At 40.4% G+C, this 23471-nt stretch overlaps 1 protein-coding gene across 3 annotated transcripts in view; it reads left to right on the top strand.

Moving 5' to 3' along the window:
* The first annotated feature begins 1280 nt into the window (after positions 1-1280).
* Positions 1281-23471, top strand: part of RBM39 (RNA binding motif protein 39) — a 58837-nt gene continuing 36646 nt past the window's right edge. Inside the window, exons 1-7 of one of the 3 annotated variants that reach the window (XM_075012104.1) lie at positions 1281-1514; positions 6534-6596; positions 8376-8425; positions 19957-20151; positions 21114-21179; positions 21291-21341; positions 23118-23235. In XM_075012104.1, coding sequence (XP_074868205.1) covers positions 6546-6596; positions 8376-8425; positions 19957-20151; positions 21114-21179; positions 21291-21341; positions 23118-23235 — 531 coding nt within the window. In that variant the 5' untranslated portion in view covers positions 1281-1514; positions 6534-6545. Of the gene's footprint in view, positions 1515-6533; positions 6597-8375; positions 8426-19956; positions 20152-21113; positions 21180-21287; positions 21342-23117; positions 23236-23471 lie in introns of all 3 variants that reach the window. The other 2 variants (XM_075012102.1, XM_075012105.1) reach the window with 2 other exon arrangements.

Raw genomic sequence — 23471 nt, 5'->3', positions numbered from 1 at the left:
ATTCAGGCATATATACAGAATGAATGACGAACAAAAAATCAAGATCTTGTTATTAGGAATAATGGATAGTTTGAATAGGAGAGGCAGACCCCACAGAGAATGGGTGGATGATATAGTGTATTGCTGTGCAGCTAGTCTACAGAAACTAAGCCACTCCACATTGGACAGGGAAAGATGGAAGGAAATAGTGAAGGGGGCATTGGATGCCACTGGGCGCTGAGCCCTTAGTTTATGATGATGATGATGTGTGCAACCCCGAATCCCACAGGGCTCTGAGGGTGAGCAAATTTGTTTCAGAGAGGGATAGTTCAGCTGTCTGAGCACTGGCCTGGTAAACCTAAGATGGTGAGTTCAGCCCTTAAGGGGACCATTTAGTGATCTGGGGCAAAGAGAGTTAAACAAGAAGGGATTGTCTCGGTCCTGCTAAGAGGGTAGGGGACTAGACTTGATGACCTCCCAAGGTCCCTTGCAGCTCTGTGAGGTGGATACAAAAAAGCAGTCCAGTAGCACTATAAAGATGACCAAATAATTTATTAGGTGATGAGTTTTCATGGGACAGACCCACTTCTTCAGATCATAGCCATACCAGAACAGACTCGATACTTAAGGCACAGAGAACCAAAAATAGTAATCAAGGTTGACAAATCAGAAAAAATATTACAAAGGTGAGCAAATCAGAGAGTAGAGGGGCAGAAGGTGGCAGGGGGGAGTCAAGAATTAGATTAAGCCAAGTATGCAAAAGAGCCCCTACAATGACCTAAGCAATTCCCATCTTGGTTCACACCCCGTCTGTTTTGTGCCCATTAATTCTTTGTCTAAGAGAGTTTGAAATATTGGTTCTCTGTGCCTTAAATATTGTGTCTGTTCTGGTATGGCTCTGGTCTCAAGAAGTGGGTGTGTCCCCCGAAAGCTCATCACCTAATAAATTATTCTGTTAGTCTTCAAAGTGCTACGGGGCTGCTTTTTGTTTTGATAGTACATAGGCTCGCACGACTCCCTCTCTGTTACTATGAGGTGGATGGGTGTGTAAATTTCCAAATGCCACCTTTGACCTTTCCACTGCCGTTGCTCCTTACCCCCCAATCTCGCGAGATTTTGTGCCTACTGGAGAGGAATGCACTTTAGCAAGGCCTACTCCTTATTCTCGCGATTATTCAAGTCTACTTCCGAGTGTGGCTTCTCGCGAGATTCATGCCGGAGGACGATCTCTGTCTTGTTTGTTTTACCTCAGTCTCGCGAGAGCCCGTGCAGCCGGCTTTGGGCGACCCCGTGTGGGAGTGCGCGGAGCCCCCAAGGAGCTAGACGCGGCGGGCGCCATTTCAGGGAGCAGCAGCCACAGCCAGCGCTGGGCTTGAGCTGCGCGCTCTTTAGCGGTCTTTGGAATCCGCGCTGCCGTAGCTTTTTAGGCCTCCTTTCCGAGGGACTCGCCGCCGCCGCCGGATCCTCGCCGCCCTCAGCGCAGCCAGCGCCGGATCCCGGCCACCTCCTAAGAGACGTAACCCGCAACAGCGCAGGTAACCGCGCCGCCTCGCGTGTTCGGGCCGCGGCCTTGTCCGTCGCTGCTCAGCTCCCTTCCCATGCGGATCCGTCTTCCTCGCGCCTCTCCGGGAGGCTTCTAGCCCGCCTCCCCTAGCTGGGCCCACCTCCGCCGGGACGCGAGCCCGGGGTAGGGTGACTCAGGTTGTTATCCAGTATGGAGGCGGAGCCGGAGAGCCGTAGGTGTTGGGCCGGTAGGGGCCCTGCCTTGGTCCATAGCCGCGTAGCTAGCGAGCTGGGCCTCGGCCCTGGCTGTCCCTGGCGCAGCTCGGCGCGCGAAGGACTCGGGGTCCGCTTGTTCCTGTTTTTGTTTGGAACGGTGTCGGCGTGGGCGCTGGACAACGGGGATGGGGGCTGTCAACCTGGAGTTCCTGTGTTTTCCTGGCATCGATCGATTTTCGTTAGCATCGGGGGGGAATGGTCTGGCTTAGCTCGCGGGCACGCGTCGTGTTTGTAGTCATTGCTAGCACAAGGTGGGGAACGCGGGCGACTCGGGCACCTTGGTAGCTTGAGCTGCGCTCTGCTTTTAACCCTAGTTATTTTCTTGACTTGGTAACACCTGTGAAAACTGCAAATTTTCTTGATTTGAGTAGTATCTTAACATGTTAACTAAATGCGTTGTAAGAAAACGCGTTCGTTCTTTGGGGAATTCAGTGAAGGTCTTAATAGCTCACGGTAAACACCTTAGTGGCCTCTCAAAGGATTTCCAGCGAAACTAGAGAAAACTGGAATGGAATTCTTTTGAAATACGTAGGGGAGAATCAAGTCTGGGAGCCTCATCTAGGTCTCTTTTATACACCATAAAGAGGCAAAAAAGTGATAGAAGCATAATACAAAAATACTTTTCCAGTAGCAGTTAAAGATTACATTTAGGTTCTGGTGGGTTACACACACTGCTGTGTTCTAACTGAGTGCCATCAAAAGTTTAGACTTTTTTTTCCTGCTTTGTTTTCTGTATAGAAATGTTAGAGATGGCAAGTCTTTGTTTCTGTTCCACTGTTTGGATGACTCATATAAGGTTTTTGTGAGTTTTTGCAACTTTTTTTTTTTTTTTTTGAAAAGGATAGGAATGCTCAATCTTTACTACTCATATTCCCAGCATTAAATAAATAGGGATCAATCAACATGGTTTTATGGAAAATATATATTGACAAATAGTTTTGACAGAAATGTGGTAAACCTAACTATAATTTCTCAAATATTTGACTTAGTACTCTATTGTGCGCTGTAGTGCGGTACTGCTGTAGCTATTTGGGTTTTGGGTTTCAGGATATGAGACATGCAAGATGAGTTAGGTAATATCTTTCACTGGACAAGATTCTTTTGGTGAAAGAGACAAGCTTTTGAGCTGACACAGCTCTTCATTTCTAGAAATGGTCCAACCAGCATAGTATCCTGTCTTCCAGCAGGGGCCTTCAGTAGAAGGGAACAGAACAAAGCTGTCATCAAATGCCCCATTGTGCACTCCTAGCTTCTAGCAAACTGCATAAGGACACTGGTCTTGGTGTTCTGTCCCTGCCCATTCTGACTAAAACCATTGCTGGAGCAGCCTCTGCCTGGCCCAGGTGTGCCAAGGACTAGGGTGCTAGAGTATTTCTGGTCTGCTGAGTCTCGCCAGCCGAGCCACACTGGAGCACCCTGTCATTCCTGTTTAATTGGTCCTTTGTCATATCGCCTCAGAACAAAAAAGCAGTCATGTAGCACTTCAGAGTTTATTAGATGATGAGATTTTGAGGGACAGACCCACTTTTTCAGATCTACCTCTGTTAATCATGTATTTTCCAAGTTGAATAGATCTAGTAGTTTTCATCTCACCTCAGGTGGAAGCTGTTCTATAGCCCTTATAATTTTTGTTGCCCTTCTTTGTACTTTGTCCAATTCCAGGATATCTCTTTTTTTAATGGGCAGCTAGAGGAGTATTGATGCAGTATTCAAGATGTGGGTTTACCTTGGATTTATATACAGGCAGTTTTGTTTTCTGTCTTATCTATCCCTTAGCGAATGCTTCCTAACATTGTTGCCTTGTTACTGTCTCTGCACCTTAAGCTGATGTTTTCAGAAGACTATACACCATTATCTCTTTCTTGATTGGTAACAGCTAATTTATGACCCATCATTTTGTATAGAGCTGGGATTGTTTTCCATTGTACATTTCTTTGCTTTCATCACTACTGAATTTCATCTGTCATTTTGTTGCCCATTCAGCTGTTTAGGTGAGATCCCTTTGCAGTCTGCTTTGGACTTAACCATCTTGAGTAATTTTAGTATTGTTTGCAACTTTTGTCAGCTCACTGTTTACTCCTTTTCCCAGATCATTTATGAATATTTTGAACGGCGCTGGTCCTTGTGTGCACTGTTTACTTTTCTGATCTGAAAGATGGCCATCTACCCCTTTTCTGTGTTTTAATAAATTAACCTATGTGTCCAACCATCAGAGGACCTTCTCTTTCTGAAAATTTAAGTATCTACTGTATCTACTGGGTCTTTTACTGAGAATCATCGCTGAGAGGAACAGTTTCTAGTGGGTTTCCAGTTCAGTCAATTTCTGTCAGTTACCTGGTTGAAAATACAAAATCATTGCTGATGAACTGTGTAGAAGATACAAAAGACTGCTGGAATGGTGATAAGGGTATATCACATGAACAGGGATTTGAATGTTTTGAGCAGGTGGAGGTAAATGGATTTCTTAAAACACTGCAAAATGCAAAACTATACATTTAGCAAATATATGTACCCCGCATACGTGGTGCACTGTGCCCTGGAAAGTATTTAGTGAAAGGAATCATGAACAACCAACTGAACGTGAGTTGTTAATGAAATTCTGTGGATAGGAGCTAGTGCAGTCCTTGGCTATACAAACAGGAAAATATGCAGTAGTAATGGGAAGGTAGCTTCTGTATATGAAGAGACTGCAATTTGTACACTGTATCCAGTTCTGATGTCCTCACTTAAAATGGAAACATTGAGGTGGCTTCAGGGAAGACGATAATGATAGCTGGAACAGTTGCCTTGCATTGAGAAAGTTAAATAACTCAATTTTAACTTGTTTAAAAGAGCAAGCTTTAAGAGACAGCTTGGGCACAATCTAAAATTACCTACATGGGGAGACAGTATCAGACACTAAGAGCTTCTTAACTTAACAAGACCTAATGGCTACAAGTTCTAAAAACTAGACGAATTCAAACTGTAAACAAGGCATACAATTTAACAGTAAAGGGTGGTTATTGAACAGCTTCCCAAGGGATAAAGTGGATTCTTGGTCTTGTGAAATGGAGGTTTGATGCCTTTCAAAAGGAAAGTGCTTCTTAAGTCCAAATTATTGGGCTTGATGCATGAAACATGTGGACAGATTCTCTAGCTTGTGTTTATGCAAGAGGTTAGACATTAGTTATTATAAGGGCACCTCCAGGTCTTGGAATCTGTTAAAATTGCACATTTGTGAAGATCTAGATTTGCATACATTTCCTTTCTTTTGTTGCTTACGTCTCTTTTTTTTGAGAACTGTGGTGTCAAAGCCTACTGGTTTTTTAGCTGAGTGTAAGACCTCAATTTCTAATAAGAGTGTTTGGTTTCAGAGATAATCTTTTTTATTTTTTTGTTTATAAAGTAGTAGGGGCCTTGTAAAACAAAACAGCAGAAATGTAGCACTTCAGACATTAACAAAATTATTTATTCGGTAGTGAGCTTTCGTGGGACAGACCAACTTCATCAGATCAATCTCATTTCCAATACAGGCTGACAAAAGTACAGTGGGGGGAAAGTGCCATAAAAACTGACAGATCAAGTACATAGGACAGAAGTAGATGGCAGAGAGTTGGGCGATGTTAATTGTCCTGCCTGAGATAATTAGGAGCATCGAAGGAAGGGAAGCAATCCTTGTAATGTGTGAGGTAGTTGGTGTAAGGTGTCGAATTTGAATATGAATTTCAGTTCAGAAATTTCTTGGTGTAATCTGGGGGCATAGTTCTTTTCTTGGAACTTCATTTTTCCACTCAGCACCACTGGCTAGGTCATGGTACAGGTTACATTCCCATTGCAAATTACATCCTGATTCTTCTCCATAGGATAGCTGTTTCTCTGTCAGTATAATTTTAACAAGATCCTTCTTAGCAGGAAGAGTTGATCAGTTAACTGGTCCAAAAATTGGCCAAATATTATTTTAAAACACTAAATTATTAAGACTTTATGGACTGCACTAGGCTTAGCCTTAGATACCTTATGGTTTCCATTTCTGAGCTAAAACAAAGGTTTCTTGTAATTAGGCATATGTATCATTATTAAAAATGAGAGAATAATTTTTAGCAGTTCGCTTCATATTTGTGAATAAAATGGAATAATTTCAACAGAATGACATTAATCAGAAAACATAATTATAACATTTTAAATGCATTTATGCTAGGTAGACAGCTTAATGGCTTTTTTTTGTGTTACAGGAAATTTCATTATTGTGAACCCTTCTCTCATTTTTGCTTAATTTCTGTGTCTAGTCAGTTTAGTTTATATGCTGCTGAAGGCTGTCTCTTTTAACTTGTTCAATGTGCTTTGTGCACTGCCATGTGCAGTGATGACCTTGCATTTAAATAAAGATATGCATCCGAACATAGGCACAATGTTTTTTCTAGAATATTCCTACCAATTAAGATACTCAGCTTTCAGTTCAGATTTTTCAGGGAATTAGTAAGTAGTAAAGTGACCTAAGTACTTTATGTAGGCTTGCAAACAGATAAGTCATGATGCAGCAGTCAAAGAGGTAGGCCTCTGATATTCTTGATTTGAATATTTAACAGGATTTAATAGCAGTCATTTGACTAGCTTGTTAAGCCTATAAGCATGCATTAGTATGCATTGTAATTAAAAATCATTTTGTGAACTGGGGGGTTTTCCCACCATTGGGCTTGTTACCAAAAGTGCAATGGACTTGTGCACTGTTACAGATTGATATAGTTTATGGACTCTTTTTTTTTTTCCTGTCTGATGGATTTTGCTCTTCCTTTCAGGTGCCCTGGAACATGGCTGACGATATTGACATTGAAGCAATGCTTGAGGCTCCTTACAAGAAGGTGAGAAAAATGTGCCTGTGAGGTCTTGTACTTATCTTAATTTAGCCTTATTCATGAAACTACTGCTGAACTGTAAACTAACATCCCTGGAGCCCTCATGATTTATCTTATTGGAGATGCATTACATGTAACTTGCAATAACTATATACTGTTAATGTAATTATATTGTGCAGTAGTTTCACTTCAGCGTGATGAATAAATGCCCATCTATCTCTCTTTGTAGACTTGCCTAACGATATCTCACCTCTACTCCCATGAATTCACCTTTGATTCCAGTGTGAACTGTCAATCATAAGGTAGTAATTGAGTGACGTATCGCTGTACCGTGGTCCCCTAGGTAAAAAAACAAAACAAAAACAAAAACAAAAACCAACAAAAACTCGCCTAAAATTGCAAGCTCCCGTGTGGTATAGCAACAAGGTGAATGCAGTGTTTGGGAAAATAGCAGGGTTCCAAGAATAACCTTTTCACCAGTCCATGGCAAATAAATCTTTAAATAGTCTGCTCAGTGCAAGAGTCATCTGACTTACTTTTAACATAGAGGACTGGTGGTGGTTAATCTTTTAACAGGGTAGATGGAAATGAATTGCTGAGTGAAAGAACTTTCCAAAATTCTTGGATCCCTGAATAGATACATTCTTAGCAAGTGAAAGACAGTATCACAGTCTGCGGTGTCATTCTAAAAATAGTCATTGTATTCTTCTGTTTTCATTGTTGAATTACGAATTGCCAATTTTGACATAATTCTGTGAAAACTTCTGAATGACTTAGAATAGTTATGTATTTAGTCTCCTCTTAAAAGGCATAAATATGTACTTTGTTTTGTTTTTCACCAGTTGGTGGTGAAATATTATGCATGCGTTAGCACTGGTTTCACAAGAAATGTTATAAATTTGAAATTATTTAGAACTTGTACTCATGATGTAAATGGAGTGATTAAACTACAGAATGAATAATACAACAGCTACTGTTGATTTTGGAGCATTTAGCTCAATCATGTGATATCATTTTTGGATGAGCATTTGTAAGCTTTACATGTGGTATATTTTATGTAATATTTAGCAGTTAAGTAAAATCTTGAACTAGTCATAATTTGTAATACTGAGATTCTTGTGTCCTAGTTTAACATGGATATTTTCCATGTAAACAGGTATGGAAATAGGGACTGTTTAGGCTGGACTGGTGGATTTTTGATGACTTTCTTGGGAGTCGCCATTACTAAAGCAGTGTGAATCCCTGTTTGCTTCAGGGCGAGATGTGTGACAGAGGTGGCATCAAGCTCTTACAACCCTTCAACGAAAATGAGCGAAGATCTCGGGAATGGCATCGGTCACAAGAAATCGATAGTGGCTGGCTGCTAGCATGGCCACTTGGGGCTTAGGCAGAGATATAGCCTTGGTACTGATCAAAGGGATCATAGCACATGAAAAATGCTTAAACCTGAAACTGCCTCTTACATTTTATAGACATAACATGTAACCACTTGAGTGCTGAAATCTACAGGATAATTTACTATCTAAATCATGTAAGAAAGTATCTACAATTTAATATATTTTTAAAAACTAATTTTTGTGTTTTATAATTGTATGGCTTAAATGTAAATAGTGTGGTTAAACCTTCCAATTTAAATTTTTGTAGCTTTCCATATTAAATTGTAAACACGTAATTTAGTATTAAAATTTTTGTTTTGTATTTTCTTATTCCTGTTCCCCTTACCCTTTGACCACTTGAAATGTTACCACCTCGCCCTCACGATGTTCTTCTATCAACCCTGCTTAGGATGAGAACAAATTGAGCAGTGCCAATGGCCATGAAGAGCGCAGCAAGAAGTAAGTGTACATCTATATATTGACATTTCTAGAGAACACTGCCAAGCATTCTTTGTTTTGTACTTATTAGTTTAAGTACTACTGTACAAGAAAATAAAATGCAAATCTTTCTGCATTTCCTTTGCTGCTTATAGGAGTTCAAACAAATGACACCTTGTTATACATTTGACATATGTGGTATAAATTTTCAATGAATATTGTCTTTTTAAAAGTATCCAGATGACAATTGTTCCTAAACTAGGAGAAGTTAGAGGACTTAAAGATCATGGCATTATCACTGTAAGATTTTATGTTATCACTTAGTTGATTAAATTTTTGAAATAATTAGAATTATATTACAAACGCTAATTATGTGAATTTGAAGGAGTTGTGGTTCAGAGAAATTTGATGGCCTCCAGTTCAAACTGGGAAAGCTCATAGACGTGTGACCACATATGTTGGCCAGTATCAGGCCGATACACCCCTAATTCCTTCTAATGATTTTATTCCTTGAATTAGTATTGTGTGTATGTGTGTGTTTAAAAAAAAAAAAGCCGTGTGAATTAATCTTTTGTCTCTTGCTAATCTAAAATGATCACCAAACTTGTACAAAATCTAGAAAGCATTGTCTTTATTTTCTCCAGGTCAGACTTATCATTGTATTTTGTTTTATAATGTCTGCCTGGTTGCTATCGTGATCAGTGCTGTTTTTGAGCCAGTTACTGTTGACCATATATGCAAGGACCATGTACTTTGCTGTGAGAGAAACCCAAAGAAGGCTCACTCAACAAAATGATCAAACAGGAATTGAACAGAAAGCACTTAAATTCAGATATATTAAATAAAATTACTTACTACAAGCACCAGCACATTTTGATTAAAATATTTTAAACTTTCTGCAGGATAAAAAGGAAATTTGGCCCTGTCCTGAATAGAAATCTGGACAGCCTTTGATGGGCTTGTTAAATAACACTTTAAAAACTTGATTCACTTCAGGATTAGTGTATCAAACTCTAAGGTCAAGTGCATGTGGTTCACAAGTAAAAATATGGATTTTTCAAACTTTTGAGTGCACAATGGGATCTTAAGTTAACATCTATATTTGTTGCACATCTTCACTGCTAAAATATATATTGGGTCAAATTCATCTACACATGTAAAAGAATTGGCCCTGTATTTGAAATTTGGCTAACTTTTGGGTGATCTAGAATAATTTCCAGCTTGCTATTCTTATAACTTCTGCAGCAGTGTCACTTTATATAGATGCTCGTCTAACTAAAATCCCTGTTAAATAGCAGTGCGTAAAAGGGTTCCAGTATAGCTCATGTTGATGGTGACTAGTATTTTGGGGCATTGTACACCAAGGCCTGAGTTTCCATCTGGTATGGCCTTTTTTCACCTATATGTTTCCAGTTCAAGTCAACCTCCCTTGTTGGCAAAAACTGAAGTAAAGGGGAGAAACAAGAGGGGAGTTGAGTGACTTAAGAGCCTACCCCCAGTGCAACGTATTGCACAACTAGAAGATTACTGATACAATAGGCTTGAGATACACATGCTTGAGTTGTGCATATCTTGGATTAATTATGTTGAGAAGAGTGGAGAAACTGACTAGCACTGCTGCTCTGGTCAGTCTCTGGGCTCCCCTCAGTGGCAGCAAGGGAGATGTTGCCACTGACAAGCAGCTGCTGTCCCTGAGGGGAGCAGAGAAACTGACTCTTGCCACCCCTGACAGAAGCAGTTTCTGTGCTCCTGTCAGGGGTGGCAGCCAAGAGTAAGGCTCTCAACTGCTGCCCTGAGAGAAGCGGGGAAACTGACCAGCACAGCAGCACTGGTCAGTTTCCCCTGTCCTGTGAGTGGCAAGCAGCTCAGAGCCAGGTTCTTGGCTGCCCACTACTCACAGGAGACAGGGAACTGACCTGCGCCGGTCAGTTTCATGGCTCCCCTGAGTTACCCAGAATTTGACTGTTTGCTCAAGAACATGATGCCCATGTAAGTTGGGTGTCTGCTGTGCTAAGGACTGTTACTGCTTGAGATATGTGACCATGCTAAAGTAAGTTTAGGTCACTAGTGCTTTACAGAACAAAGCAGCAGTCGTATAGCTCTTTAAAGACTAACAAAATGACTTATTAGGTGATGGGCTTTCATGGGACAGACCCTCTTCTCCAGATCTACCTTTACAGAGAATAAATGTCCAACTTCCTGGTGAGCAAGGCTTGACTGTTTCTATCTGGCGCTTGGCTGGCCAGTACTAATGATTTCCCTTGTGAGGAAAGGTGCCATTCTGTGAAAAAGGTGTTTACTAGTATTTGCTGAATGCTGTTTGCAAATACAACATAAATTGCTCACTGATTCACATGCAGACAAGTGTGAGAACCCCTTTGCAAGCATAACACTATTAACATACCTTGGAGCTAAGGCTTTAACTTCAGTACAGCTTTGTCGACTGATGGAGCTAAGGTAGAAATGCTTGCCTGATTTACCCACATTCTTCCAGTAACTGTTAAAATGAGAGCTGTGAATAAATGTCATTTGAGTTTTAGTGGACCTTCACTGAGCAAAGAGTATGGGACTTCACAGTTCATTTTGTGTGTAAGATACCAACAATAAATGTCTATATCCTTCTGACACTAGAGAAATACAGGAACACTCGACTCAATCTGATCAATTTTTGAACAGTTTCAGGTTCAAAACTTGTCCTTGAGGCCCTTTATCTATTTTGTGAGTATTACTCATGTTGTTCTGTCTTAGAATTGTAGAATGCTAGGACTGGAAGGGAGCTTGAGAGGTCATCAAGTCCAGCCCCCTGCCCTCACGTCAGGACCAAGTACTGACTAGACCATCCCTGATAGACATTTATCTAACCTGTTCGTAAATGTCTCCAGATATGGATATTCCGCAATCTCCCTAGGCAATTTATTCCAGTGTTTGACCAACCTGACAGTTAGGAACTTTTTCCTAATGTCCAATCTAAACCTCCCTTGCTGCAGTTTAAGCTCATTGCTTATTCTATCCTCGGAGGCCAAGAAGAACAAGTTTTCTCCCTCCTCCTTACGATACCCTTTTAGATACCTGAAAACTGCTATCATGTCCCCCCTTAATCTTCTTCATTCCAAACTAAACAAGCCCGCTTCTTTCAGCCTTTCTTCATAGGTCATGTTCTCTAGACCTTTGATCATTCTTGTTGTTCTTTTCTGGACCCTTTCTGATTTCTCCACATCTTTCTTGAAATGCAGTGCCCAGAACTGGACACAATACTCCAACTGAGGCCTAACCAGCATAGAGCAGTGCAGAAGAATGACTTCTCGTGTCTTGTTCACAACACACCTGTTAATGCATCCCAGAATCATGTTTGCTTTTTTTGCAACAGCATCACACTGACTCACATAGAGTTTGTGGTCCACTATGGCCACTAGATCCCTTTCTGCCATACTCCTTCCTAGACAGTCGCTTCCCATTCTGTATGTGTGAAACTGATTGTTCCTTCCTAAGTGGAGCACTTTGCCTCTGTCTTTATTAAACTTCATCCTGTTTACTTCAGACCATTTCTCCAATTTGTCCAGATCATTTTGAATTTTAACCCTATCCTCCAAAGCAGTTGCAACCCCTCCTGTTCTAAGTGTCTTAGAACACTTCTGTTCCCTGTTGCACTGTGAAAGAATCACCTGGAGAAAAGGATGGCATCGATGATGTATAGACTACTTTTCTCAGAACTGAAATCATGACCTTTCCATCTGGAAAGTGCTGTATAGATATGGGCACTACTACAAAAACAAATTAAATTATTCAAGGCTGGCAAATGTGAATGTCCACTTAATATCAACATCTCTGGACTGTTTGTCAATCACAGATCTGATGTGGATATGTATTTTGTCCCTTTCTTTTTCTGGGTGGTGCTACCAACTTCACTCCAAAACCATTTACATAATTTTTGAACTGCATAAAACTTGAACAATTTTTTTTAATCTTTTCAGTGGTAACATTTTTGAGCATTACTTTAAAATACTTCTGTTTTATTAAAAAACAAAATGACAAAACCCTGAAGTGTTAAAGTTTTCTGACCTGATGAAATTCTGAATGACCAAGCCTAGTATCTTGGGGGGCATGTGTGCATGCATGCGCCCTTAACTGGTATTGCTTTAGTGGTAGCAGAATAGTAATAGAAATGTGGTGCTGCTTTATATTATTCAAGTTCCAAGCAGCCCTTCCCTAGAGTAGGGTCTCACTGCATTATGTCTTATCCATAAGAATGGCCATTACTGGGTCAGATCAAAGGTCCATCTAGCCCAGCATCCCATCTGCTGACAGTGACCAGTGCCAGGTGCCTCGGGGTGGACCAAAGACAATGATGAAGCAATTTGTCTCCTGCCATCCATCTCCAGTCTCTGACAAACAGAGGACAGGAACACCATTCCTACCCCATGGCTAATAGCCCTTTAGGGACCTAATCTCCATGAATTTATCTAGCTCTTCCTTGAACTCTCCTATAGTCCTAGTCTCCTCTTGCAAGGAGTTCCACAGGTTGACTGTACGCTCTTTGAAAAAGAACTTCTCTTACCTTAGTTTTAACCTGCTACCCATTAATTTCATTTGGTGTCCTCTAGTTCTTACATTATGGGAACAAGTAAATAACTTTTCTTTATTCAACCTCTCCTGTACTGCTCGTGATTTTATATACCTCTGTCTTATCCCCCTTCAGTCTCCTCTCTTCTAAAGTGAAAAGTCCCAGTCTGTTTAATCTCACTTCATATGGGACCTGTTCCAAACCGCTAATCATTTTAGTTGCCCTTTTCTGAAACTTTTCTAATACCAAATTCTTAGTAAGACATCCCTGCCCAATAAACGCATAGTCATTCTAAATAAGGGCTCTCAAATACATGGCCAGCATGCAGCCCACAGCCTGAGTGGGGGTGCATGTGTGCGCATACCCTTTCCGAGTCTAGTCCCTTCTCTGCCTTCTTCCCACAAGTGCTCCCCACCCCTAAATGATAGGGACTTGGGGATTTGTGGGAGTCTGATGCAGGATGACAGCAGGGGTTGGGCCCCATGCAGCAGCTCAAGGATGCTAGACCCTGCTGCAGCTGTGGTAGCTCTCTAATGAGGCCAGAGGAGAGGCGTGCCCCTCTAGTCCCAGCAGGAGGACCAGATTGAGAAAGGGGCTTTATAGGCCATAAACGTGACTTCAATAGTAGGCAAACAGGTTGAAGCTACAGTAAAGTATAAAATTCGGACACGTACAGGAATATAATTTGTTGGAGCAGCATCAGTATGTTTTTTGTAAAGGGAAGGTGCCCCTTGCCTACCTACTAGAATTTTTTCAGGGGTTTTACAAGTGTACAGGCAAGGGTCAAGTGTTCGTAGTATAATTAAATTTTTAGAAAGCATTTGACAAGGGCTCTAACTGAAGGCTCTTTAAGTTGTCATGGGATACAAGGGAAGGTCCTCTTATGGATGAGTAACTAGTTAAAATATAGCAAACAAAGAGTAAGAATAAATGGTCAGTTTTCAGAATGGAGAGAGATCAATATTTGTGTCCCCCAGGGGTCTGTACTGGAACGGCTAATGTTCAACTTTCTTTCTTTCGTTCCGTCTTTCTTTCTCTCTGAAATGGCATGGAGAAAAGAGTAAAAAGTGGAGTGGCAAAATTTGCAGATGGTAGAAAACAGCTTAAGGTTGCTGAGTCCAAAGAACACTGTAAAAAGGCTATGAAAGGGATCTCTCAAATCATGGTGATTGTGCAACAAAATTCAGATGAGATTTCATGTTGATAAATGTGAAGTAATGGACGTTGAAAGTGTCATACTAACCATATATAAATAAAAAGATGGGGGTCTAAATTTGCCATTACCATTCAAGAAGGGTCTTGGAGCCATAGTGAATAGTTCTCTGAAAATACTGCTTTGTGCGCGCCAGCAGTGAAAAAAGTGAATGGTATGTTGAAATCATTAAGAAAGGGATATATAAGAAGATGTAGTTATCCTATTCCAAAGAAGATGTATTGGAATTGGGGAAGGTTCAGAAAAGGGCAACAAAGATGACTGGGGATATTGAATGACTTTCATATGAGGAGAGAGTGAGAAGACTGCGACTGTGCAGCTTGGAAAAAGAGACAACTAAGGGGATGATACTGTAGAGGTCTATAAAATCATGACTGTGCATGATGTGAGAAAGTTGACTAAACAGTTATTTGCACGTTCCCATACTACTGCTGGGGTGGTCAGGAATCTGTGGTGACAGTGAGGAGGGGAGCCCTGGAACCTCTACTTCACTTTCAATCTCAGTTAAGCAACAGTGTTTTATGTTTACTGGTAGTCTAGTGTGTGTGTGGACTGTTCACAATGCAGGAAGGTAGAGAATCATTTACTGTAGGAACTTTTTATTATAAACAAATTTTAGGAGGAAGTGTTAGGAAGGTCTAATACTTGAAACATTCTAAAATAACTCGTTTGATCAGTTTATCAGCATTTTCAAAATAGCTATTTTGATGTCTTTCAGTCAGGGTTGGTTGTTTAATAGGTATCAGTTTTCATTGAATCATAAAAATGTTGGGCTGGAAGGAACCTTTGGTGGATTTCATGACCTTTCTTTGAGGCAGGCCCCAGGAAAATCTAGGCCATCCTTAACAGGAGTTTTTCTAACCTGTTCTTAAAATATCTGCCGTAGTGGGGATTCCACAACTTGCCTTGAAGGCCTTTTCTGGACGTTTACTATCCTGATAGTTAAACAGATTTTGCTAGTATCTGATTTTAAATTTCTCTTGTTGCATAAGGGACATAGAAAACAGTTGATAATCATCCTTTTTATAACAGTCCTCCTGTACATATCTGAAGACTCATGTTTCCCCTCAGCTTTCTTTTCTAAAGATTAAACATGGCCAGTTTTTTAAATCTTTTCTCATAGGTCAGTTTTGCTAACCTTTTATCACTTGGAACGCCGTTCAACTTGTCCACATCTTTATCTTAAAGTGCGTCGCATACAGTGGGACAAAGTGCTCCCAGCTGAGGCCTTGGCGATACCAACTAGACCTGGATATTTGTGTCGTGTGCCTTAAATACAACATTACTGTATATGCACCCATTAATGACATTTGTGCATTTTCTCAGCTGCTTCACACAGACTCTCATCCTGTTCGTGATCCAGTATAAACCCCAGGCCCTTTTCAGCATTGCTACAATTTAGATATCTATTCCCCTATTATATGTTAGAATGGTCTTTAAATTCTGCACTTTTTCTTACTGATTTTTGTTTTGTTGGATTCAGATCAACTCTTTGGGTGGTACAGCGGTGGGCACTCTTCAGCACGTTACACTTCTGTGTGGCCTGTAAGATGTTTTTTCAACCACTGCCCACATGCAGGGTTGCCAGATAGGTGTTTTGTTTTTCTCCCCCACCACCGGTGCCCATTGCTAAAGTGATATGCATATAAAGCAAGGGAATGTGAAGTGGGGTACCTGCCGTGTGCACACAATGTTGAGTGTGAGAGCCATGTATCCCACTGCATCCAATTAAAGCAGTGCTGCGGTTTAGTTGGCATATCCTGCAAATTCTAAGTATTCAAGCACAGTTGGAAGAACTACCCTATTCCAAGAGATTCTTGGTTACAGGAGTTTTGCATTTCACTGAGATGGAGGGCCACTCAAGTGGTCTGTTTCCTAGCCTAGGTTGTACATCACTCTTCTAGTTTTGTATGGCTGTTTTGAATTCTAATCCTGTTTTCCAAAGTGCTTGCAAAACTACCTTACGTGGTGTTAACAGCCCATTTTTACAAGCATACTTCCTATTCCATTATCTAGGCTGCTATAAATACTGAATACTACTGGACAGAGGATGGGGCCAGAGCCCCCATAGATATGCCCCCTCTTAACATGACTGAACCATTGATTACTTTTTTGAGCATGGTATTTCAACGAGTTTTACACCTTTCTTATAGTGATTTTTCCATTATATCACTTTCTGTATTTCACTTGTGAGACTGGTATGTGGAACTGTGTCAAAAACTTGACTAAAATAAAGATAGCTGCACCTATGCCTCCCTCCTATATCTAGCCCATAGGTTCTGAAATTGGGCTAAACTTCACTGCCCAGGGCCAAAGCTGAAGACCAACGCCTTTGGTCTTACGCAGCAGGGCTCAGGTTAGTAACCTCTTGCTTGGGGCTGAAGCTCTCATGTTTCAGGTGGGGTTTTGGCCCCACACCTGGGATATCAGTTGACCTCAGTTCTCTTGCCCAGGGTTATACAGTTATTGTTGTTGGAAGGGGATCACAGTGAAAAGAAGGTTGAGAAACCTCACACTAGCCCATGACTCTGTCATGCCAAACCAGCCCAATTGCCTTCTTTGATTTATTCTTGACATATCCACACTTACTATTCCTTTTTTAAATTTTTAGGTGTTTACAGATTGTTTAGTTCACATATCTTTTTCAGGTACCAAAGTTTATCTTTGTTTCCTTTTCTAAAGCTAGATTCTGTGTTTTCCCTTCATCAGTGCTCTGGGGCACTCTGGAGCAGCCTTGACTGCATCTCACCTACCTGCTGGGGCCATTCTGATTTGTCTTGGGCCCTGACTGCTGTTTCAGGACCTGGTGTGGCTAGCAGTCCGGTTAACTGGTTACGCATTAAACATTCCAGGAAGTCTAATAGTTAATGGGTAACTGGTTAACCTTTTACATCCCTAGTTTGCAGATGTAAAAATGATTCAAGATAAACTCCAAAGCCAACTGTGAGGAGTTAGCAGGGACTCACCAAAATGGATGAATGGGTAACAAACTGGAAGATTAAATTCAATGTTAAGTGCAAATTGTTGCACACTGGAAGAAATCCCAGCTAAGTGTGTACAGTGGTGGGCTGTAAACTAGCTCTCCCAAGGAGAGTCACCTTAGGATAGTTCTCTGAAACATCTGATTGCGCAGCAGTGAGCAAAAATGCTATTGCCTGTATGATAGGAACTACTAGGAAAGACAGAGAAGAAATCTTAGTGCCACTCTATAAATCCATAATCCGTGCAAAGTATTCAAGTTGTTAGCACTTGTGCTGATTGTGTCAGCTCAAAAAAGAGTATGATGGAACTGAAGAAGATTCTGAGAAAGATAATGAAGTTTAGAGATGTGGAATGGTTTCTATATGAAGAAGCTGAACAGAGTAGGCCTGTTAGGCTTAGAAAATAAATGATGTAAGGGGGAGGCAAAGATACGATTTTTATAGACCTCTGTTATAAGTTGTGTAGGAAAAAATAGCTAGGGAATCATTAGCTACTCAGAGTATAAAAGCATGGGGTCACCCAATAAATTTACTAGGTGACAGGTTTAATACAAACAAGAGAAGTACTTTTTTTAACAACTTACAACCAGTCTGCAGAACTTTTACCTTCAGATGTTGGGAGGGACAAAAGTATATAAGTGGGTTCAGAAAAGAACTAGTCATGGATGGACCTACTCTCCGTTAACCTATTAGCAAAAGATGATCAGGGAAAGAAACCTGTACTTTCTGGTGAACCTAAGCTCTTGAGTCTCAGAAACCAGAAGTGGAAGACCTATGTGGCTCATTCCACAATTGCCCTGTGCTGAATACTTCTTTTCAGGCTCAAGTGTGGGCTATTGCCGGAGGAGTAATACTGATAAGGTGTTCAGTAACAGACGTTTTGTATTTCTTTGCAATCTACTGGAGAATAAGGTTGATTAGTTTATAGTTCTTTGTGTGATTAGAGAATTTTCTGAGGGGACGTTTAAACCCAAGAAATGGGAATTGTATTTAATTTGGAAAGTGTTCAAGCCCATAGTTATCTCTTGGGGAAGTAGGTTCGATAATCTGGCTCCTGTGAAAATTCTCTTGCATATTGACAGCAGCATCAATCCTTTGAAGTACAGCCATTACCATAAGTGAGACTGGGGTGTGAGAGAGGGGAGGTCTGTTGGATAGTTTAATGCTGTGGAAAGGTCTGATTATCAAATCAGCAACCTTGAACTGGACTTCGTTGGTTTAGAAGTCAGTCACAGATGGAAAATTGGTGTGAGATTAACAGTATCTTGCTGCTAACTTTATGAGCTAATGTGTGGTGTTCCATTTTTAGATCTAGAATTTGTGGGTGTGCCAGTTGAATCATAGCAGTGCTTTAACTTGATGCACAAAGAATGCATAGCTCTTACAGTCAGTGTTGTGTGCAACCAGCATGTCTGTCATTATACACGCTGGCTTTATATGCATGTCATTTTAGTACAAAAATATGCAGCTGGAACAAAGTGAAATCTGGAAACCTGTACATAAACAAAATGTCTCGCAGTCCTCAGAACCCTGATGGACAACATGGGGTCTGAGGACTGCAGGTTGCCCACCACTTGTAAGTTGACTAATGTCCCTCTTAAAATGCCACATCTCTTCTTCACAGTGTTGTAACCATGTCAATTCAAAGTTGTTATGGAGACAGAGTAGGTGAGTTAATATCTTTTATTGGACCAAATTCTGTTGGTGAGAAGTTTACACTGAGGTTTTTTCATATTAGCGAAACATACTCAGTGTCATAGTTAAACATAATGTGGAGCAGATTGTTGACTAATGATGCTAAAACACAGTTCAAGAGACTACATGAAACGGTCCATTAACATTGCTACAGTCATAAGTGAAGAATTACTAGTGGATTATAGATTGTTGTAGTAAGTCATAAAGCCAGTGGCTATTCAGTCTGTTTTTTGTCTAGTAGGTATGAATTGAGCCTCCCAGACTTGTCTGTGGGAATGGTGTGCAGGTTTCCTCAGAAAGCTGACAGTGATAAATATGTGAAGTGTTCTATTTGTTGTGGAGATAGTAGGATCCTCTTGAGTTCTTGATGCATCTTCAAGTTTTTGCTGTTGTGTGCAGTGAAGTGTCCAAATTGTATAGCAGCCTTACCGTTGTGCTCCTGTTAGTCTGGCTGTGTTTAGCTGTAACTCTGTACAGTGCTAAGTTTCTAGAAGAGTAAGTACTATGTTAGTGTGTAAATAGTGAGCCGTGTTGTGCTTGTAAAATTTAGACAATTCCATAATTAATAGGAATGGAAGACAGCTGCAGATTATTGCTGTTACAAGAGGGGTGCAAAATTCCAAGAACTGTAAGGATAAAAACTAGTGGGTAATTTGTTTTTTGTCTTTTTTTACTATAAAAAGTCAACTCCACTGGATATTCTTCTCAGCAGATGTTAAAAGCTTTGCCTATTGAACATACATTTACCACATAGTAATTAAGATATTGAATATATACTGTTTTACATTCAGACCCATTACCATGGTTGGTGACTTAATATTTTTATTGCATACAAAGCTGAAAGATAACAGAGCTTGAAACCAGGGAATGTTCATACTCAAATGTTGAGTTCTAAATTGATTTCTCACAAATGGATGATCAAGAGACTTGTGCAAATAGACACAAATGATGACATTGTTTCTGTGGTGTCTGTGACAGTACAGTTTGTGGAAATAACGTTAGTGTATTGTTAGGGTGAAGATTGACTAATTAGACGAGGAAAGCTAATGCATAATGACATTGGAGTTTCTTTACGAATGTAACATAAGTTGTATATCCTTAGGCGAAAAAAGAGCAAGAGCAGAAGTCGTAGTCATGACAGGAAGAGGAGCAGAAGTAAAGAACGCAAACGAAGCCGTGATCGTGAGAGGAAGAAGAGCAAAAGTCGGGAAAGGAAACGCAGCAGAAGCAAGGAACGCAGACGTAGCCGTTCTAGAAGTAGAGAACGCAGATTCCGAGGCCGCTATCGAAGCCCATAGTATGTAACTTTAATGTACAATTTAGCATGTATGACATCAATGTTGTAAAAGTTTGGACTATGCTTTCTAAACTGGTTGATTTTTTTTACTTTGAACAGATATTCAAAAAATAAGTAGCATAAATTCAGACTAACTTTAGAGTTAGGATAAAAGACCTATTAAAGTCCTAGTAAAAGATCCTTAGTATTTAAAGCAGGTCAAGTTGCAGGTTTAACACTTAAAACACTGGATGGTAGCTTCCCATGGGGTGTGAGGTCCGAAGTCTGTGGTTGTGACTTGTAAAAAGACACTGTGGGATCCACCCCCCTCAGAAAGCTAGCCTCTTCCTGCTGGGCTTGCATCAAGCATTAACTAGCAAACTGTATTCCCAGACTTTTGCTGACATTGCTGATACTGGTGTATAAAGCCAGCAGTCAATGGAGGAATGTAAAAAGAAAAAATGGACAAAACTATTCTAGAAGGAAGATGCTTAGTTGGTAGCTAAGGACTGCTTGTAACCTGCAAAAGCCATTTGCAAGCAATGCACCATTTTTTCCAAAGTTTTTTTTCTAATCAGTTTTTAGTCTCTGTGGTCTACATGGATAATGGCACACTCCCTGAGTTGCATCATTTGCACTGGGTGGCATGCTGTAGCTAATGGTAGTTGAGAATATCTTTAGTTAATGAGATGTTTAAGAGGTTGGCTCAGTTGCACTTAATGTGTATTAAAGCTTCTGATTTAAATATATGTGTATGTGAAATAGTATTAAAATAAGTTTAGAAAAATAAAGGATCCCTGAAATAAATAAGCAATACCTTTTTCTTGTAGTTTGTTTCTAAGATTCTTGATAGCTTTATGTGGGCTATATTTGTGCCCATATAAAAACTTAAACCAGGAAAGTCACTAAGTGTTAGGTTGACAAAATACTGTAGTTTTCCTAGTCATGTATTGAATTTATAACAAGCTCTTTTTTTACCTTAGTTCCGGTCCAAAATTCAACAGTGCTATCAGAGGGAAGATTGGTCTACCTCACAGCATCAAATTAAGGTTTCTTGAGTTTTCTGTTTTTGTGGCTAGTTAAATAGCTGTACTAAAAATTAATCCACTTTGTATTTTTTTGTTTTGATAAACTAAATTTTTTTTTAATGTTTGCAGCAGACGGCGCTCCAGAAGCAAAAGTCCATTCAGAAAAGACAAGAGTCCTGTTAGGTAGCTGTACACATTACTATTTCTTAATTTGGAATTAGTCTTTTTATGCTGAAAGTCATGTGAGATGTTCCTGTAACTGAAACTGCCCAATTACTTTCTGTGCAAGTTAGATTTAGGTTTACCACTTTCCAGATGTGTCCAATGTAGGTATCTGTGACTCTCAGCATGGAAGGAAGGGTTTGGTGGAGTGGGAGAGTCTTTGGTGGGGTGACCCGTCTCTGTTTCTAGCGGTCACTTCCACCCCATGATCTGCAGGGTGTCTAGGGGAGCCAGGCTCCAGGCACTCCCCACCCCTAGTGGCCTGCAGGGTGTCTGGGTGGGGTGGGGCTCTGGGGGCTGCCTTGGGCCTCCACCGCTACCTCCCATGGCCTGCAGGCTGTCTGGGGTCTGTCCAGTTTCTCACCTCCTCCGTTTTCAAGCAGGCTCCTCTGGCCTACAGGCTCTTGCAGGACAAGGGATGGGTTTAGGGCAGGGGCTATGGGTTTAGGGCAGGGGAGCTATTTACCTGGTCTTTGTGACAGGCAAGATGGCAGAGCTCCTTCTGTGCACTTCCTTTTCCATGTTTAGGGAAATCCTGGATTTTCAGATATTTCACACTTTCCAGGCACAATCAGATCCTGACCTTGGTTTAAGTTAGGGTAAATGGAAGCTGCATACCAAATTTTGTGGTCATAGCTGTTACAGTTTGAGGTGTTCTGGAACAAACATAGCATTGACAGACACACACTGAGATACAGTAATTAATTGGCTAGTGTACTTGATTGTTATTAGAACTTCTACTCTTTGCATCTTTTGGATATTTTTTAAAACATTTTTGGTAGTAACATAGTGAAATTATCAGATGACCAAGTTTAAGTATTGCGGACATTTTGTGTATGGCCATGTTGGCGTTACTGACATGGCAGTGATGTTGTACTTCTGTAAAATGGCCACATAGCCAGCTAGGACTCCTATTCTTTAAAATCTTGGCTATTGTCACTTGTGTGTCTTATTTAAAAAAAAAAAAAATACAATTAAGTCCCAGGATATTGTGATTATGGCTTCTATTTTTCAAAAAAAATGAACAGTTCTGTGATAAAACATCTTATTTTGTTCCCCATTTCTTGAGTCTGCTCCCTTGTCTTCTGGGTTTTTTTTAATATAATCTTTTAGATAGTAAAATGGCAGGCCCTTCCCCAAAGGGTTTGCAATGTTTATCACAATGTCTGGGTCTACACTTGCCCCCAACTTTGAAAGGGGATTGTTAATCAGGGTGATGGGAGATTACTAATGAAGTGCTACAGTGAATAAGCAGCACTTCTTTCGACTTCTTCTCCCCCATGGCAACTTTGAAGTATCAAGCTTCAAACTTTGCAATATGGTATCAAACTTCAAAGTGCTGTCATGCATATAGTAATCTCCCATCACCCTGATGAACATGCCCCCTTCAAAGTTGAGGGCAAGTGTAAACAAGCCCAGTGAGTCCTTGATGTGGTTGAGTCTAGGAAGATCTACTATATAAACTTAATAAACAAGTGGCTTTATTTTTTTAACAAGGTGCTGAGCACCTCCTGTTAAAGTTAATGGGGATAATTGTTTGCTGCTACTTCTGAAAATCAGTTTAAAAGACGACATTTAGGCTCTCTTTGAATCTTGGCACATCTTTTTAAAAAATTATGTAGATGTATTGGCTTCTTGTCAGGCTTAAATGACAAAATTGATTATTTGCTCAGACTGTGTCGGTTGCCTTAAATCAGAACCAGGTAACTAACCACTAAGCTTCTTCTCGTTTTTCAGAGAGCCAATTGATAATTTGACTCCTGAAGAGAGAGATGCTCGAACAGTGTTCTGTATGCAGTTGGCTGCAAGAATTCGGCCAAGAGACTTGGAAGAATTTTTCTCTACTGTAGGAAAGGTAATGGAGGGTGGGTTAAATTAACCTAAATATTGTTGGCAGGCAGCATCAGTGACTTTTCCAATATTGAAGTTCTGTACAAAACTGTAAGTAGATAGCTCCTTGTAGCTGTCTATTGCAGGACCTCCGCACATGGAATTCATAATTAAAGTTATGTCCATGCTGATTTTCAAAATCAAATCAAAGCTTCAACTCGCAGAACTTGCCTTTGTCATACATTTGTATAGTGAGCAGTG

This window comes from Carettochelys insculpta, chromosome 17 (assembly GCF_033958435.1).
Source record: "Carettochelys insculpta isolate YL-2023 chromosome 17, ASM3395843v1, whole genome shotgun sequence".
Lineage (NCBI taxonomy): Eukaryota > Metazoa > Chordata > Testudines > Carettochelyidae > Carettochelys > Carettochelys insculpta.
The sequence above is the reverse complement of the archived record's forward strand: the minus strand, read 5'-3'. Positions and strand labels throughout refer to the sequence as shown.